This window comes from Anolis sagrei, chromosome 4 (genome assembly GCF_037176765.1).
Source record: "Anolis sagrei isolate rAnoSag1 chromosome 4, rAnoSag1.mat, whole genome shotgun sequence".
Lineage (NCBI taxonomy): Eukaryota > Metazoa > Chordata > Lepidosauria > Squamata > Dactyloidae > Anolis > Anolis sagrei.
The window spans coordinates 205,611,069-205,631,947 of NC_090024.1; the positions used below are offsets into that span (position 1 = coordinate 205,611,069).

Genomic DNA, 20,879 nt, shown 5'->3' on the forward strand with positions numbered 1-20,879 from the left:
TGTTAAAATAAATGGTCTCACAAAACTTTCACAAATATTCAGAGCTTGATAAATGACACTTTTTTCCTAACAGAAAAAGATAAGGAGAAATAATAAGTTTTTTGTATTTAAAGGGGGAAATGTTATTTCCTGTTTTCAAGTACAAGAGGAAATTTTCATCAGGAACCAGAATGGTTTATTAGGAAAGAAAAGGGGGCTGTATTTCAGGGGAAGGATCTGACAAAGCCACATCTAAATATTCATTGGCTAAGAAACCTCTATTAACTTAATGAGGTTGCCATAAGTTGGCAGGTGACTTGAAGACACATGCACATATACTGGGCATAGTTATCAAAAGGCAGAACACATCTATACAGAACTTTTCAATTGTCTTGGTGCATACATGAAGAAATAATTTGATTTCCTTTTAAAATATACCAAATTTGCAGTCAAGAAAGGAATTGGCCTCAATGTGTATGCCATTTGGGTGTCAGGGAGCTGGGATGCATGCTTGTTTCATTAGCAAATGAAGCAGCAGTTCTAGAATAGGAATCACGCAGTTCTACATATAGCTCTAGGACACACATGCACACATTTAACCCCCCCTCCCCCCCCCCCCCCCCCCACACACACACACACACACCACCACCACCAAATCTCCTGATATCTCCTCCTTGGAAAAGCTGAAACACCAGATAGTGATTTCATTGATTTCCACATAAAAACAAGTTTTTAACTCTTTCTGAAAGTGCTGTAATGTGGGGGTTTGCCTAAGTTCCTTGGGGAGGGCATTTCAGGGCCAAGGGGACACCACTGAGAGAACCCTCTCCCTCGTCCCCACCAATCGCACTTGAGACGGAGGTGGGACTGAGAAGAGGGCCTCCCCAGCATATTTTAGAGTGTGTGTGGGTTCATAGGGGGAGATGCGGTCATGAAGATAGGCTGTACCAAACTGGATCCCACCTATTTTTCTTGTATGCAAGGATAAGGGCATGTTGTACATGACTGCAGTCAGCCAAAAACAGAAATGCATCTAATGCAAAGGAAGTCTGAGGGACATCACACCTACAGTGGCTGACATTACATCATTTTGACAGGCCTTTGGTAACATTTAAGATAGTAGCTAGTCTGATTGCCAGTTACTTAGGACTTTATATCTACATTCTGATGGATGTACAGCTGTGCTGCTAAACTGATTGTATGGATCTTTTAAATCTTTTCATAGATGTTGCTTTTGTCAATTTATATGTCTGGCTTCATGTAATGTCTTATTGATTTTTATGTTGATGTATTTTATTTGACATGTTGTACAGCACCATTGTGTGCTGTTTTGTAAGTCACCCTGAGTCCCTATGGGAGATGGTGGCAGGGTCTAAATAAAGTTTTATTCTTATTTATTATTATCCAACATAGTGCTTTAATGAAGTTCCTGTGATTCTGCAGAAAGGAGTTAGGGAAATGACTTTTGTGATTCTTCCTCCTGCAACACATACCTCCCAAAAAGATGCAGTGGAAAGCAGGAGACCCTGTCAGTACAACTTAAAAGTCATTGCTGGGGGAAGAGAAAATGAGCAAACATTGCCTCTGTGTTCCCTTTCTCTTAAGTATAGCTTCCTTCAGTGGCTATTAATGCTCCATTCTGTGCTTCATTTCATCGTGCCTCACTACATTGAGTTTTATTTTTATTGAACAAATTAAGACATGGGTATTCCGAAAGATGTTCCCCTTTGGATTAATTCCAATGTGCCCTCTTTTCTGGCATTGACAACAGACATATTGCAAAAGAACCCAAAAACCCTTCTATCCTGTTTCTCACTCATTCAGTAGAGGAAACATGACCATTAATTTCTGTAGAAACTTGAATTATGTGAAACATTAGAGAACTACGTCTTTATTTTGTCAAAACATTGCTCTACAATAGTCAAACCATCTGTAAGTTACCAAGAGAAATGGATTTGTGCAAGAAGAACAGGGTTTGGCAGGGGCTAGAACAACTGTGATTCCACTTGTTAAAGTAATGTATTTAACATGGATGAGAGGATGGAAGGACGGAAGAGGAGTTCCTTTCCTCAAATATTTACCATCCCGGCTTGGGCTATGACTCAAACTCCTTTTGTTTATGTTGTTACGGAGCTCGTGGCAAAAACCGGGTTCCATTCTCCATAAGAGTCCCAGAATTTCTGGCACGTCTAGGATTTTATAAAAACGTTTCTTTGGGAACTGGAATGTTCATGGTTTGCTTCATTTCCAAACAGAACAAAACATTCCAGGCCAAATTTAAGCCAGAAACAGCAAATCCTTTGTATTTTTCAGCCACGGCTATAAAATCCTGATTATGTTTGTACGATGGTGTAACTCTGACATTTCCCATCTAAATGTTTCCCAGTCTGGAAACTTCTTGGCACCCCTGGTTATATTGCTGTATTCACTTATCCCTCTAAGTCTTCTTTCATCTAAAATTCATTATGATGTAATAATTTACATAAGCGACAATCATCCAAAGTAGAAAGACAGCTAACATTTTGGATGAATGTGGGCTCTGTTTATATGATTTAGGTTGACATGAATTTTACAAACCAAATTAGGGCATTATGTATGTATGCATCAACTTTTTTTTTGTCATTTATAATGGTTCTAGGCACACCATAGCCCAGTATTTTAAAAAATAAGAAGAGGAAAACTCACGCTATATGACACAAGATGAAAACTCAATATAGTGAGATGGAAAAAAGAATTTGTTTATGAAGTGAGAATTTTGAGATTGGTGAGTGTAGTCGGAGCCAGCATTATATGGTGGAAAATAGAGTTAGAATCTCCCTGACTATGGAAACCTACTGGGTGACCTTGGGCAAGTTATAAATTCTCAGCCTCAGTGGAAAGGCAAACCATCTCTGAACAAATCTTGCCAGGAAAAACCCATAATAGATTCACCTTGGGGTTACCATGAGTAAAAAAATGATGTGAAAACACACAACAACAATAGTACGTAGAAATTTGGGAAGGGTGGCTAATTATGAAATAAGCTTCCAATTCAGAGAACATCCCCGTATGGTTTTTTTAAAACACTTTAAGTCAAAGACTACATTTATTTATTTATTTATTTATTTATTTATTTATTTACACTATTTATATACCATTTTTCTCACCCCTGGGGGGAACTCAAAGTGGTTTACACAAAAATAATGGCAAAATTCAATGCCTTACATACATAAACCAAAACTTGAATCAGTAACATATAACTAGGATAAAATCAATAGGACAATTCACCATAAGACAAAAGGGCATTTGAAACATTAAATGTAAGAATTAAAACACCTAATAAAAGCATTAAAATCACATTATCCAACTCATAGACCGAACCATCCCAAATGTCAATTGCAGATATTCCATATTTGCTTCTTGTACTGCATTACTAGTCAAAAGCTTGGTTCCATAACCATGTCTTTTTTTCTAAAGGCCAGGAAGGAGGGTGCAGATCTAATTTCACTGGGGAGAGAGCCACCACTGAGAAGGCCCTGTCTCTCATCCCCACCAACAGCACTTGCAAAGCAGGAGGGACTGAGAGCAGGGTCTCCCCAGAAGAACTAAGCCTGTTAATAGTTTAATTGGGGTCAGTTGAACCCATGTGGTAAGATCCACTTTTTCTTAACCATGTTGGCTAAATACACTTCATTAAATGGAGAAAAAAAAACAGAATATAGGAGTTGCCTGGAAAAGAAGGCCCATTTGTCAGCCAACACATCCTTCATTTACTGTGAAGTGCTGAAGCACCAAATTGAGTGTGCAGAGAGCTCTTATGCAGACATCCCCATGATGTATGCACTTGTTTGGTTGATACGCTGGTTTATTGATGTGTGGTCTTTAGGGACTAGCAGTTAGGAACTCCAATTAAATGTTTCTTGATATGCTGGTTTATTGATGTGAGGTCTTTAGAGACTAGGAATAACAAACTCCAATTAAATGTTTCTGAGGTCAAGAAACAGCCAGCAGTGATCCATAATGATCACCGTTCTCCAGCTGGGGACAAAGGGAAAGGTGAATAGTATGAGAGGTCTCTAGAGTAATGGCTTGCAGAGCGGTGTTTTGAGATTTAGCAATAACTCCCAGAATGAATGACTTTTATAGGTAGACCTGTGTTCCATTCAGTGTTATATCTGCTATGCGCATTGTTGCCTTGATTTAACAGAGCCATTTTTATGCATAATGAATCATAGCTGTAAAAGGTGAATCACAGTTACTTCCATTGCTTACGTGCAGATCTTTGATATTCTTCACATATGGCAATATGCTATATGTCAGTAGTTATAATATATTTGAATTCTGGATTGCCAAGCCTGGGATTCAGCATTTAGAGAAACTTAAACTGCAGGTGTTATCTCTGTGTAAAGGCCTGAGGAGATGTCAGGGCAGTCTGATCTGGAAATGCCCCATAAAATTTGACAGAGGAAACCATCTGGACATGAAGTCTGTTGCTTTCCCCTTGTCAGTGAGGAAAACTGTTTTATACCATAATCTCCTGATTTAGATTTTCAATGAAATTGATCTTCCTCACTATTGAAAGTTAAAATGGATCCAGATTTTCTCCCAAGCAGCTGGGTTTTTTTTTTTTACCCTTGTCCCCTGCTTGCTTTGGAAGGGCAGGCGAAAGCTGCACAGAAAGAGCAAGGAAAAGAATGACATGTTTAAGAATTCATTGGAAACATTCAGGAATGTCCCAGATTTATATTCATGTAGCATATGTTTACTCTTCTCCCCATAAATCCATGGTGGCTTTACTGTGGAACATTAAGTCCCACGCCCACATATGACACAAATAATTTAGGTGCCACTTATTCAGTTGCTGGTAGCCATTCTAGTTACTATACAGGTATTACAACATACTACTTTCCTGTTATGAAACAAAGATGTGCCTTTGCCTCATTTCTGTCACAAAGAATATACTGGCTGTGAGCTCTTCCATAGATTTTGTGAGCACCTAGCTGGCCACTTCCGAAGATTCTGTCTGGACTAACATCTTTACTCTCCCTAAACTCTGTAAAAAAATATAGTAGCTTTGTGGCTTGTCTAGATAGTTTCCTGAGGTGACAACACAAACAGCATGGGGACCTTTCACACTTACACAATTTGTAATCTTTTGGTTCCAGTGTAATTGCCATGGCTACAACCTCCGGAATCCTGGGATTGTAGTTTGGTAAAGAGGCATCAGAGGTCTCTAGCTGAAAATTCAAGAAGTTTCAAGAAGCATTAACTCCTGGGATTACATAGGATTCAGCTGTGGCAAAGTGACATTCAGCTGTGGCAAAGTGACAGCTGTGGCAAAGTGACATGGAAGTGGCAAAGTGAAAGAGCTCCTTATGTGTGCTGCCACTTCCACAAGACTGGCTTCATAGTTTAATAACCTCTGGGCTCCTCCAAGGCCCCCTGTGTTTTGGAAGAGCTACATTTGCTCCCAGAACATTTGCTACATTGCTGAAACCATAACCCATGCACTCTAGACAAAAAGAAGACTGATTTTATTTATTTTATGTTATTTTTTATTATTTTTATCCCACCTTTCTCCTGATATAGGGATTGAGCCCAACTGGAAGATTTCAGGTGACTTTCTCAGTGCCAGATCAGCGATTCCTCTTAATTCTTTCGCTTTCCTTTGTCAAGGTGTTGTGAGGTGTTGCTATGATGGATCACTTCCCAAATTATGGAAGTAGGAATTCTGATTTCATGCTGGCCTGCTAAAGCTTTATTACAGACAGTCCCTTTGGTGTTACCTCTTCCAATGGTGTCACCCAATTCAGTATGCAGCCCCCTCCTCCTCCACAGATCTATTGATGCCACTGTGGTATTAGCAATTAGGAATAGATGCTACCAGTCAGTCCTTTTTAGTTCCTGCTTTTAACATACCCAGTCGCCTGCCAAGCTAGTCAGGTAGATAGTTAGATGTTTGCAAACGGTAACACCAGTTACCTTCTGACATCTCTATCTGTCTGACGGAAAAAATGAAGAGAGCAAATAATCTACTGACAGATTTCACACTGGTTATGTGTCTAATTGTGATGTGCCAAGTCTCTTTCTGATATAACCTGAGATAACCCTGCTTCTTTCCAACATATAGAATGGGACATATGTACATGGAGAACAGGTTAATTTGCATTCTGACTTGATAAGATGTATCAGAAATGGCAGGATCAAACTAGACAACATGCTTAGCAAGTTTTTAGAAGCCTTTAGAAGAGATGTGGTGACAGATATCTATTTTGCTGTAACACATGATTTTATTTTCTTTGATTTCATGTACAGGCAGTCCCCAAGTTACAAACATTCAAATTACATCCATCTCCTGGTTACAAATGGGGGTGAGACAACAGGAAGTAAGAGGAAATCTACCCACAGGAAGGGAAATTCACCTTGTTAAGAGCTTTTAAAGAGAAAAGGTGTCTCCTCAATAAGCTTTAGCACTAATCCTTGTTTCCTCAAAAACCCAAAATTTTAAAAATTCAATTGTCACACGGACAGAAAGTGAGGTGAAATCTTCTGAACAGGGGCACAGACAGCAAAACATCCATTATAGAGGTGTTAACCCTTCCCTATATTGTCCAAAACTAAATGTAAAAAATGGCTGGAGTTACACTTTTAAATGTAGTAGCTCCAATGTACATATACATCCAACTTAAGAACAAACCTACAAAACCTATTTTGTTTGCAGTCTGTATTTTGTTTTGAATCATCACTGGAAGGCAACCACAGACTTAACTTGCATGTTTCATTGCTGAGTTATACATATCTGAGAAAATCCTATTCCCAGATGAGAACAGGTTAATCATGAGGAATACACATTCTCTTCAACATTTTGTTTTACCCTGAGTCATGTATGTTTCCAGTCTTTCTGCTCCTGGAGAGTATCTGAAGCAACCCCAGGATAGTCTGTTACTTGTACACACTGTCACTTACGCATCATCGCAAACAAGCACAAAATAGTAGTGCTGTCAGCTGGCATTATTATTGTTTCCAACTCTTCTTGGTAACATCTACTAAAGAAGAACACATGATGTCACTGTGCTGTGACTTTCCCCACTTCCCTCTCATGACTTTGGATTTTGAAGTATACACAGTGCAATGTCTCTTGAATCACTGTGCCTCACGTACTGTGTTATAACAGACATTGCAGGAGAGATGAATATCTACATATTGTTTGCAACAACAAGTTCTGCATCAATTCAATAGCCCAAGGGACTAGCCCAACATTCTCAGAGTTCTATAGTTTATTCTTCACTCCCAAAGGTAATTGTGACAGTCCTCCAGCTTGAGGGCCATGGTATAAAATACATTAAGTTTTTTTGAACACTGACCTTTGTACGCTAAACCAGGTGTAAGCCTGGAAACCAAAAGCTACCATTGTACTTTATTATATCAATTGATCTCATAGTGTGTCATGTACAAAATTCTTCACTGGAAGAAACTAGAAACCAAGATGAGGGTGAAAGAAAACAACCCTCAAAACTATCTTAATTATCTAGTAGCAATTCAAAGATGCAGGCTGGTTCTACTAGCAATCTGGGTGCAACAAGGATTATATTTCCAGCCTTCTCCCATCAGCAATTTGTGATCAGGAGTTGTGACAAGGGCCCTGGCAGGAAATGGCACAAAACATCACCCTGCTGCATGAACACTGCACACCAAATGTATTTTTTTAAGTATTTGATGACTTTTAGGGACCGGAACTCTCTCAAACCAGCTTCTAAGATTAGAAGAAAATTCATAAAAATGCAAGAGTAATTATTAAAAAAAACCAAAATACACCCCCATTCAAAGCCCAATAACATATAAACATTAACAGCCTTATGCCAAATACAGCTCATTGGGAGACACCAAAAGCAAATGGTTTTTATTGCATTTCAAATAAAATGGATTTAAATACTGACTAATGCAGACTATTGTGTACAAATCACTGAATGAACACGCTCCCATTCATCCCAAATTGCATTCAAACAATTGGACATGCTCCCATCCATTAATCCCTAATAATTCTTAATATGTACACTTACCTGCTACTTTTATGGAAGTACTGAATACGTTATTTGTACATGCCACATAATCATTGTCCTCAGCAGCTTTGACCTCAAAAGGTTGTATGTGTGAAAAATGTATTTATTAAATTTACATATCACCTTAATTACAATACGTAAACCCAAACAGTATAAAAAAGCAAATTTTATTCTTATTTTCTAAATTTAAGATTCTCTTTTCTCTCTTCAGACATCTGCATAACAACCAAATCCAGAGTCTGGGAATACATGGCTTTGAAGGACTTCACAGCCTGGAAACATTGTGAGTTGGTTGCATTTTCTTTGTATGCTCATTATCCCCAAAGAAAGTATGAATATTTGTGCAGTGTCCAGTTCATTCATTCTGGCTGAGATCCTACTTAATTCCAATGAAACAGAAAGCCCTACTATCATACTTAAATGGATAGTTATTTGGATTACAAAATTATGGACACGTAATGGAAAGATGAGGGCAAAGGCAATGCTGCAGACACTTTACAGTGGTTCTCAGCCTGTGGGTCCCCAGATGTTGGGATTTCTGGGAGTTAGAGGCCAAAACGCCTGGGGACCTACAGGTTGAGAACCACCGATCTAGAAGCTTCCTGATATACTTTGATGACTAATCAGTAGCCATTTGAGATTATGGGGCTAGAGCATCACCCAACTGGGATAAATGTCTGTGCAACAAGGTGTCACATGCCTCTTTGTACTCTAGAAAGGTACAATTAATGCCAGTGCTGAGTCATGATCTTTGTCCCTTTACAAGAGGGCCTCAAAAGCTAAGAAGTACTTTATTTATCATACAAGGAAGGTATTATACCATAGAAGTCAGCCCAGAAACATTTGCAAAGCACTGCCTGGCACTTACACCTTCTTTCTATATGAGTAGGAATCTCCAGTGGCAAATTTGTACTATTTACTTCTTTCTGCTGGGAAGTCTTTTACATACTGGAAAAAGAGGAAGCAAAGTAGGAGGTGATGAAGAAGCAGCAGCACTCAAGGTGTTGGGATAAACAATGACTTACTCACTTGGGTGCTGCCCACAACCATTCTAAAAGGGTACTCACTTTGCTGAGAGCTCTTGCTTATATTCTCATAATGTTACCTCAGACAGGTTTGACTAGAAGTTTGGAAAGAACATCCCATAAGAACTGTGTTCCCTCATTCACACCAAATTGTATTTGCCTGGAAAATCTGAGCAGGCTGAAGGACTGAACACTGACACCAAAGTCATTTAAGTGCTGGAAGCACATTTGAGTTTTGGCATGAAAGAAATCATGCTAGTTCTGCATTCCCCTGCACCCATTTATGTTCTGTCATTTTCCTATATGCCAGCAACACTAAGGATTTACTTGAATTAAATGTTAAACAAATCCAGAAGACAGAGACTTTATTCATACCCTACTGTAGGAAACATTGTGATGTTGTTGTTTTTTCTACTTTAAGTGAAAGCAAATGGAAGTTATATGGCCCCCAGAGGATGATGCAATGTCCTTTATCTATCTGCTTCCTCTGTACATATTGTATAAGAACAAGATGGGACAGGACCACTTACTCCGAAGAAGTAGCTTGGATGCCACTAAGATAATGTGTGAATCAGACAGAAGTTGTTTTAAGTTAGAGTTGCACAAACCTCCAAGAGGTTAAAAGCTCTTTCCCCAAACACAGACAAAATACATTACCTAACTATTTTGATAGAAACTGCGTTCTTTTTATATGATGGCCTATTAAAAGAGAAATAAACAAGGAGATAAATCAACATTCCAGATGTCAAACTAGGAGGTTCTTGCCCCCAGTTGTCGAGAGACCTTTCCATCTACCCAGTAAAACATATTTTAGAATAAAATTGTTTGAAGAACAAGAATGGCAAAGGGGGGAAGGGGCAGTAGAAAGGGTCTGGCCTAGGATAAAAATGTCATTCACAGAGATAATGATCCAGAGTTCTGCCAAAGTTTCTGTTGTTTCTCTGTGCTAAGAATGAGAAAGATCAATGTATCTTTGTAGACAAAACCCTGTTAAGCAGGGTGGAATGGGAGTCCTGCCCCCAAGTCCCCCAAATCCCAGATTTCAAAAAAGATAATAAAAACACTTTTTGTGACCACAAATGAATTGTGGGGTCCCCTTTTGGTTTATAAACACAGGTTTGGGTGACTATCACATCACTGTAGGACTTTTCAGTATAGCCTACCAAGGGTGCAGAGGAGCTAAAAGGTGGTCCTTGGTCCCACCCCTGATTTGCAGCCTTCTTAAGATCCAGGATCTCCACTTATGGACATATTTATTCTTCACAGTAAAGCCAACTTTTGGTTGAGGTTTCAGCATTATATATTAGGTAAAATGGTAAAAAAGGCATTGTGGACAGGATCCAGATGTTCTGTACTTGCATGCTCTGCAACATTTCAGAAGATTATGGAGTATAGTACTTACATCACACAGTGCAGTTCCTTCAGGTGACAAAAGGTCTGGCCAGCCTTGGATGCTGCCCTCTTATAGAAGATAGCTTAAAACCAAGAAGTCACTGTCCAGAAGCTGACCTCATGGAGCCAGCAGGGATACATGGCTTACTTTATCATCTTTGAATGGATTGGTCTGCGTCAGAAAGATGATTAGGCTGAATGCTCTGAAGATGTTGGCAATATGGATTTAGCCTCTATATGCTGCATATGGTCTGTTTCCTGACAGAGATCCTAGCATGATCAGTCAAAGGACAATGCACAATGGTTAGTCTTTTCCTTCTTTTAATGGATTGTCTGACAAGATAAAACATGGATGAAGCAGTAGGAAATCACAGCAGAGGGTCACATATGGAAGAGATTAACTCCAGATAAAATTCCATAAAAGAGGAAAAGCAGTTGCCTCATTTTATTACCTCAATAAAAGCCTTATCCAAAAAGCATCCTTAATTACTTTTCTTCATAGTCATGCTATCCAAGGAGCCAAATTTTCACATTATCTGTTGAAAAATTATTTGCTTGTCAGAGGTCAAAAGAGACCATTGAAGATATTTATGCCTGTAAGCTGAAAACCCGTGAGCATTTATTTGGAAGAAAGTGTTGTTGCACTCAATGAGTAAATACGCAATGGATTTCTCTGTATATTTACTAATCTATAGTATTGAAGAGCCTTCCCAATGGGGCATCTTCCAGATGTGTTGACTAGAAGCCCTGTTCCCCCATCCAGGGATGACCATGCTGGAGAGTTGGGAAAATGTCAAGTGGAAAAATCTGCTTCTTGTCTTGAAGCACGATTGTTCCCTATGCATTAGATTCACAAGAGGTTTGGCATTGTTGTTTTGTTGTTGTTGTTGTTTTTTGCCTAGTTGGAATAAGTGCCATACATTTTAATATAGACATATCCCACCAAGTCAGCAGAAAGTAGATGCTGGAATATGACAGCAGTGGAGTGAAAATTGGGTTCTATCCAGATTACACTGAGGTCTCTTTCCCAGGAGGCATTACTCTTGTGCAACTTAAATAATTGGCAAGGTATCTCCGCCTGTAGCCATCTCTGATCTTGCCACCAAGTCATCTCCTCTATTATGAGATAACAGGAAGAAAGAAGGAAACCTCCACATTCATTTTCTCTTGTGTGGTTTGGCATGTTTCCTTTTGAAGTCATTAAGGAGCCTAGCCAGTTCACCTAGGGATAGAAGACAATGCATGCAAAGAAGAAACTGCACCACCCCAAGGGCACAGTGGTCACAGAGCCAGGCTTTATTTTGGAAAGCTGATTGATATGAGTATGTTTTTGAAACTCCCTGCCAAGGCTTCTGTTGAAATTGACGTTAAATCACAGTTCAAACTATGATGTGAAATGATGTAGAAACAACAAAGGAATAGTCACAAGAATGAACCAAAAGGAGGTGCCAAGCTTATGGGGTGGAATTCTGAAGAGAAGGGGGTGAACTTGACGCAAAAGAAGAAAGAAAGGGTTTTGAAAAGTGCCATAGAAGAGAAAAATGGGGAAGCAATGTATTTGTTAAAAAAAATACTGGAAGGAACAGCAAAGGAAAAGATTTCCCTATCTGCTATACTCATAGTTTAACAATGACAGCTAGTATGAATTATGGTATGTCATTTACTGATACTCCTTGCAATTCAAGAAGCTTAGAAACTAGAATACAAAGTTGGTGGGGGGGTCTTACATTTTGTTGTTGTTGGGGCCTTCAGTGGTGTCTACCTGCATTGCATCAGATCCAGTAAGCTGTATTTCCATCACATAAGCTATTGGCATAATCTGGTCTGTTTCAGTTGCACTTCACAGTTCAATCTACACTATATATGAATGTAATGAGAATTGATATCTGGATATCTATATGACAAGAAGGCATGTCAGATTGAGTTGCCCATCATAATTTTGTTTAACTGTTATGGTTCTGTCAAAATATTGGTGATTTTGTGACAGTGTCAACATAGTGGGGGAAATAGATGCAACCTGGTGTTGTTCTTATAGGAAAACCACAACTTCCCTGTTGGGTATGTTCAGTGGGAAAATACAGATAACCATTAACTATATGGTAACCTACAACAGTGTGCATGCGTCTCTAGGAAAGGCAGTATCCTGTTCTATCCTGCTCAGTCATTAGAAAAATCTTAGGAAACTTCTGTGTTGACTCAGTGAAGCAGAGAACCACTAAAGCTCCTGTCGTATATACCAACACTACCATATAAAGAGGTTTCCCTCAATGTGATCTAGGCAACACTGGCATAGATGTGAATACTCAACACAAGATAAAATGGATCAGTCAGGCTCAGCAATATGGGATCATACTATTGGAGAAACTGCTGCCATGCCATTGTGCAGATAGATGTATGAAAAGGGTCTGTAGTTTTCTTCACTCTTTATAGAAGCATTCATAGTAGTGACGCATACATATACAATGGGCCCTCAGTATCTGCTGAGATTTGGTTCCAGGACCATCTGAGGATTACAACATCCATGGATGCTCAAGTCCCATTATATACAATAGCATAGCAAACTTGCTGACTGAAAGATTGATGGTTTGAATCAGGGGAGTGGGGTGAGCTCCCACTGTTAGCCCCAGCTTCTGCCAACCTACAAGTTCGAAAACATGCAAATGTGAGTAGATAAATAGGTACTGCTTCTGCGGAAGGTAACAGTGCTCCATGCAGTCATGCCAGCCACATGACTTTGGAGGCATCTACAGGCAACACCAGTTCTTTGGCCTAGAAATGGAGTTGAGCACCTATCTTTACTAGCAAAATTATGTTCTTTATGTAAATTGATTAACAACTCAAACAAGTGCTGGAGAGAGCCCGAGGATCTGTGAAATGACAAGATATGATCACACATTGGTATGGTGCTCAGCGTGCAGCAAAATCAAAGTTTATTTTAAGTAGGTAGAACTGCCAATCAAGTTGGTCCTACTTATTTATGGCTTTGGCATCCATGGATTCAAACAACCACAGCTCAAAATATTCTCTCTTTCATATAGCTATATGATCTTCCATGTATCAGCACCAGCAAGATATTGTATTACTAGGATCTTCCTACCTTCTCTTCCTTGTTGGCCTTTCCATAGGGGTCAGCTAATTCTTCCTGGGACAGACAGAAAAGGCAGAGGTAGATGGACTGGTGATGCCTGAGGGACAGCACCCTCTGAAGGATGTTCCAACCACAAATATATCTGAAACTCAGTATGTCACAAATTGGCATGCTCTTCTATGTTGTTAGAAAATAATATGCATCCTTCTCTCTGGGATGAGACAGCACAATTCCAGGAGGACAGAACTATGAAAAGGATATGCAACCAGACAATGCAATTAAGTTGAAATACTTGCTGTGAAATTTTTTAAGTGCTATCAACAATGATAGAACTAAACTGGCTTGTTTGAAATAAGTATAATTGGGTTATGGATCAAGTTACAAATATGGTGTCATTTCTTAAAGCTATGTTAAAAATTGGGAGGGGTGTTTCAGGCATTTTTATTTTAAATTAAACTTGTTTTTTCTGCCTGGCAAATAATAGCAAACATGACATGCTCAAGCTACAGCCAAAATTAATTTTGCGCTAAGAAAAAAAAATCAGCAAAATGGCAGAATCTTAAACTGAAATATTTTGAAATAGTGTTTTTAAACATTAAAGTAAATCTTTATAAAAATATTAAATCTAAAAGTTTGTAGCACATGGTTTTTTAACACATGTCTATTTAAACAGTAGTAGTAAGTCATATATTTGCATTTATATGAAAATATGAAACTTTTATGCAGATCACCATCTTCTTTTGCCCCTATTACAGTGATGCATCAACTCAATTTACCAGTAGTAGCGAGCTATCATCTACCTTCATTTACAGTGATAGAATGGAAATGGGATGCAGGAGAAATTTAAATATATGCCACATTGCCTTCCTTATTAGATTTAAACTTTTTCTACATTTAAGAATCCCTTATTAATGGAAGATAGGTTTGTGTGTAGTGAGTGCCTGGTTCTAGGAGTCCCATGTACACTGGCTTAAATTTAGTACATTTAGTACGTACCAATGAAAATAACGTTCTGAGTAAATGTGTGGAAATGTGCAGTTAACATTATACTACATTAGCTATATTTTTGAAATAGTAATGTTCTTTGTTCAAATCACAATTACAAATATACTGTATATTTAGAGGTGCTGCATTGTTGCATTACAGCATATCCAAGTATCTTCTATTTTTTTGCCAGTTCAGAAATTACGTTGGGTTGGATGAGGAAATGAAGATTGAAAATAGACACCATCAGCATTGTAGTAAACAGAGGTTATGTTTTCGAGGCTTAGACAGAGTACGTAGACTTCAAGATTATTGTGCAGAAACAGGAAATGTATTTTTAGAGGAAAGGCTTAGAAAATAAACATCCTTGTAATGTAATTAAGGAGTAGCAATATGTTTGGATAATCAGCAGAAGTGTATTCTGATCACACAGGGCTGGACTTAATGCTGAATTTACACCCCACTCTAACCAAGGAAATTATACAGTTTAGAAAATAACATATAACTCCTTTCTTTAGTAAGCTATTAATGTGTGAAAGATTCATTGTATCTTGCTCTTACATTTAATTTGAACTTCTCTACTTTCATATTTAGAGCAATCTCCATAACATTGTCGAAGGCTTTCATGGATGGAGTTTCTGGGTTGTTGTAAGGTTTTTGGGCTGTATGGCCATGTTCCAGGAGCATTCTCTCCTGATGTTTTGCCTGCATCTATGGCAGGCATCCTCAGAGGTTGTGAGACCTCACAACCTCTTAGAATGCCTGCCATAGATATAGGTGAAATGTCAGGAGAGAATGCTTCTGGAACATGGCCATACAGCCTGAAAAACTTACAACAATCCAGAAACTCCATAACACTTGTTGCATATGCTTTTTGGTTTTCTGCATACATTTGTAAACATTCACCATTTTATTTTACTTGGTATAGAAGATGGAAGAACATGAATTCAATTAGGAATCATGAGCTGAGTTGTACAGAGGCTTGGCCACCAGATGGAAAAATACACTGATAAGACTTCCATATTTCACTCTTGCACTGAACACTTGAAAACGGACCTTTGATATGCAAAATTCAGAAGTACTTTCTCGGGGTTTTGTGTGTGTGTGTGTGTGTGTGTGTCAGGAGTGACTTGATAGACCCATGGGTAATATCCCATGGGTCTATCTGTTTACTTAATAATCTGTTCAAACTCAGTAGCAGTGTTGTCATCCTAAAGACTATTGGTTTGAACATTTGGTTGCAAAACATTTGGAATAGTGTAGTGTGAAGAAAGCACAAAAGCTGAGTTGCAGTTAAACATAAAAAAAACCAAGATTATGGCAACAAGAATGATTGACAACTGGGAAATAGAGGGAGAAAATGTGGAGGCAGTGACAGACTTTGTATTCCTAGGTGCAAAGATTACTGCAGACGCAGACTGCAGCCAGGAAATCAGGAGACACTTACTTCTTGGGAGGAGAGCAATGTCCAATCTCGATAAAATAGTGAAGAGTAGAGGCATCACACTGGCAACGAAGATCCGCATAGTTAAAGCAATGGTATTCCCTGTAGTCACGTACGGATGTGAGAGCTGGACCATAGGGAAGGCTGAGCGAAGGAAGATAGATGCTTTTGAACAGTGGTGATGGAGGAAAGTTCTGAGAGTATCTTGGACCGCGAGAAGATCCAACCAGTCCATACTTCAGGAAATAAAGCCCGACTGCTCATTGGAGGGAAGGATATTAGAGACAAAGTTGAAGTACTGAGGAAAATAGAAGGAAAAAGGAAGAGGGGCCGACGAAGGGCAAGATGGATGGATGGATGGTATCCTTGAAGTGACCGGCTTGACACTGAACGAGCTGGGGGAGGTGACGGGAGCTCTGGCGTGGACTGGTCCATGAGGTCACAAAGAGTCGGAAACGACTGAAAGAATGAACAACAACAACAACAGTGTGAATTGTCTAGTAACAATAGCAGTTTAAAACAATGTGGTTATTGCATTACTGTGAAAGAAAGAAATATATCATTGCAGTTTTCCCAAACCCCAAGGTGTCCCATGTTTTCAAAAGAAAGTCAACTGTTCTAAATATTTGATCTCTCTCCCAGTTGCTTTCACATTTCTACTTTATAATGGATTACTTAGAGTAGCTTTGTACAACCTTGAGGAAAATTGGCACCAAGGCCGCATTTGCATCGAGCATTTTTTGTTTTGTTTTGTAATAGTTCAGAGGTATCCAATTTACCTTTTTCTGCAACCATTACTTCCAATGGAAGACCAATTTATATCTCATACATACAGTTCACAAAGTAATATACACAAACAGTAATTTATTAATATAATAAAAATGAACATATATATGTTTGTGGTGGTGTATGTTTGTGGCAACTTTCCTATTGCTTCCCATTTCAAGAGACCAGTGCAACTCCCACGAATGATGCACCTGGACCAAATTTGGCACACAGCCCCCTCCCCATAACCTACTTTATATCCTGGTGAGGTTTGGGGGAGGATGGACCATAGTCCACAGATTATGCGGTTTGTAGTACATTCACACACATCCAGAGACTGTTGCAAATGCCATAAGCCATGGATCTGGACCAAACTTGGGGCACACTTTATGCCCTTTCGAGGTTTGGGGGAGGATGGACCCTGGACAATGGGATTTGCAGTAACTTTACTCACATTCAGATACTACTGCTAAGCCATGGATCTGGACCAGTTTCTAATGGGTCCATTCATAGCATCCATTTCAAATAACCCTGGCTTCACTGGGTTCCAAAGCTAATGTGGATTGAAATGCAATGAAAAAGGGGGTGGTATGACAGGATTCACATCAGATTTTCAGTTAAGGATTTCTGTTGCCTAAGAATTAACTTTCTGCTGGAGTCAAAAGTCATTATGGTACATGTACATAAGGTATGCTGGTGTGTTTGGCAGTATATTTTGCTCGAAAAAAAGTATAGAAAAATGAGAACTGGATCCTACCTTCTTGTATTTTTGTATATATACCTGAATGGTATACCCAAAAATAAAATCAAAGCACACTTGAAGTTCCAGTTTTCTTCTAAAGAGCTGGAAATAGCAAGAGACAGAGGAAAGCTGGAATTACAGTTGTAGGGCACAGAAGATATATGGGTTTTTAGAGATAGAAGAAAGGGTAATGTGGGAGTATAGAGCCCAGACCCTGGAAGAATATAATGACATCGATATAAATCTGGCAAAGGAAAAGCACAGTTGTAATAACAGAAACAGAAGAGCTCCAATTTTCTCAGCCTCTGCCAATTCTCCAATGTTTCTAAGCATCGCTGATTGAAGAGAATTAATCCATCCCTTGAAGGTCTAATCCAATAGGCCTTTCAATGGCCATATCTTGGAGCACAGCCATTGGATGTGAATCTCATTCTACTTTTTGTGACCCTGTGATGTGAGCTGTGAAGGAATGTGTTTGTTGTTTGGTAGCTGATAGAATTTGACAGGTGTTCGTGGAATGTAATCTTTGGCCTTACCTTTGGTTTGCGATCTAAAAGAATTAACTGCAGTTTGAACTTTCTTAATACATAATGGCCACGTTTCAGATGTGTTGTTCAAAGATTAACAGCTTATGTAGCCACAAGGGCCACAAAGAAAATCCATGATTAATTTTCGAGGTTCAGATGGTTGCTTATTTTATAAGCGCCCCTTTTGCACAGTGAGTCTCCATGTGCTGGGCCTAGTGCTCATAGTTGTTTGCACAGTTAGCAACAGATGGCTGCATATAGCAGTTCAAGGGAATTTCAGAAGTAATCATCTTTAACACAAATCTACAATAAAGACATTGTTTGGATTTTGTTCACTGCTGTGTCAGCATTAACAAGGGAGTTCTGAACAGTTGGATCCAGTGCCTATCCTGTCTTCACACTCATTACGTACATGACATGGAAGCTCAGTTAACAAAAACATGTTATTCACAAATATGATTGTAAAAATGATATTTACAGAACAAGTAGGAAAGGAGACTGGGAATTAGCAGGAAAAAGTTGATTGAGACTGAGTAAGGCTATCCATATCCTAAGTTAAATGAAAAGGGATCTGTATAATCATTCTACAGTGTTCTAACAGTTCCCCAAACAGAAATCTGTAGAATTTTGCATGCATGATATTTCTCACAATACATACCAGCATGTATTTTGGATATTTTTATTTATTTATTTATTTCAAATATTCGTACCCTGCCCTTTTCTACCCCTGGAGGAGGCCTCAGGGTGGCTTACAGCAATTTGAATTGGTTGGCCATATCTAAATCCGAGTTCTACGACCAACAACTTAGTCCAAGGCCTATCCATAGTCCATTTTCCATAGCATTGTCATCATTTTATTGTCAGCCTCCTATCCAAATGCCTGGTCCCACAGCCATGTTTTCAACTTTTTCCTGAGGGAAAGGAGGGAAGCAGTTGACCTAATTTCACTGGGGAGCGAGTTTCACCAATGGGGGGCCACCACCGAGAATACACAAAGTCATTATGTCAAAACATCTATTGTTATAATATTTAAAAAATCAGCCATTATGCTGGGCTGCTCTGAGTTTTCCAGGCTGTTGGAAACTAGGCAAGTGGGGTTAATATACCTGTGGAATGTTCAGGGTGGGAGAAAAGAACTCTTGTCTTCTGGAGGCAAGTGTGAATGAGGATGCCTGCCATTGATGTGGGCAAAACATCAGGAGAGAATGCTTCTGGAACATGGCCATACAGCCCAGAAAACTCACAGCAAGCCAGTGATTCAGGCCATGAACGTCTTTGGCAAGCCATTAGGCTGTTTAATTAGATTTTATCAGTCAACCTCTTATAAAAATGACCCTCTTGAATGCACACTTACACACATTTTACAAAGGAGGAGAATGCATATAAAATGAATTGCACAGTATTCTGCATACAGGTTTCTCATTGAGACCCATAATTCCATGCACCCCTCTATCTAATTATTTCTGTAACTCTTTTCCATGTAACTGCCTTGTATCTGTAAAGCAAAGGACCCCCCAGGAGAGTCCAGCTCCCTGAGGCCTTCTTCAAACTTGTTAAACAAATTCTGACAAAATTGAAGCCATATGGGATTCAGAAGCTTCCTTAGCTACAGAACAGACAGCCGAGAACAAACACTTTCCGGAAGCATTAGAGAAAGGGGCTTAGTGTGAAGGGATAGCCTGAAGACACAGAAGAGACAGCTGAAGACACAGAAGAGACGTAGGAAGAGGGTTTATTCCAAGGGGTTTATTCCAAGACTGTCCCAACTCTGAGAAGACAGAAGACAGGATGAGCTCTGGCCCCTTAGCAATCTGGCTTGCTATAGCTGTCATGTGTGGGCATGGGACTGTGTTTGGGATAACCATGACTTTTATCTGCTTCGCCCTGAAGCTGAACAAACTGTACTCATACTAAGCTGTTTTCCACATAGGGAGGGAGCTGATTATACAGAGGAGTCACAATAAGAATCAGTGCCTCATCTTCATCCGTCTTTGTGAATAATTTTCATTCCCTACAACAAGAGAGAACCCTCCTTTGTTATTATAGGTGTTAAATCAGTACAAGAACATCTTTATTCTTCTCAGATCACAAAATTTTCACATGACTACCTTTATGGGCTTTATTTCACATTCTGCAAATGAGACATCTGCAATTCTGTAGAATAGAAGATTTGATATGACCTGTGAGTCTGCATGTTCTTACTGTAAATCTAAAGGTTAAAATACTTTTCTTCAGGAAGATCTTTTATTCATTGAAACAAGGGTTATTATTTCAATAGTCCCTCAGTATTGCTATTATATGCTTTGAAGTCAACCATTACAGTGTTTTCCTGGCCAGAATTTATTCAGAAGATGGTTGTCATTGCCCTTTTCTAACATGGAGGCCATGTCTACATGGGACAAATAATGCAGACTAATTTCTTAGCTGCTGTGGGGAATCCAGATGATGCACAGTTAGATTTGAACCAGAACCACTGCATCCAGCCATTAATGTGTCTCTAAGGGAAACGGAAGTTTTGGGGGTGTGGAAAGCTGGATCAAGCAGGATCTGAATGATCCACTGTCCAATGAGCCAACGACTACACCACTGGCCACAAGCAACTTTATTGTAGCGGCTTGTTGGTGACCAGGAAACGCAACATCACCAGCAAGCCTCTGGCAGAGAGTTCTTTGTGGCCGGCTCCACAGCACCTTCTGCCCAAAGGGCGATTTATTTATTTATTTATTTATTTATTTATTTATTTCCAGAGGACTCCAGGGGTGACTTGGGCTGCACTGGGGAAGTTCTGGAGTGGTTTGCCCCAGATTAATTGGATAACTGTAGACATGGTCTGAAAGCATGTGACCTGCCAAATGTCAACCAGTTTTCATAGTTGAACAGGAATTTGAAACCTG

The 20,879-nt window shown here is 39.2% G+C and overlaps 1 protein-coding gene across 1 annotated transcript in view; it reads left to right on the plus strand.

Annotated features, from left to right (window-relative positions):
* The window catches only part of LGR6 (leucine rich repeat containing G protein-coupled receptor 6), a 159,737-nt gene that overhangs the window by 111,296 nt on the left and 27,562 nt on the right, over positions 1 to 20,879 (plus strand). Inside the window, exon 6 of the mRNA XM_060772489.2 lies at positions 8,230 to 8,301. Within this exon, the coding sequence (XP_060628472.2) occupies positions 8,230 to 8,301 (72 nt within the window). The remainder of the gene's footprint in view (positions 1 to 8,229; positions 8,302 to 20,879) is intronic.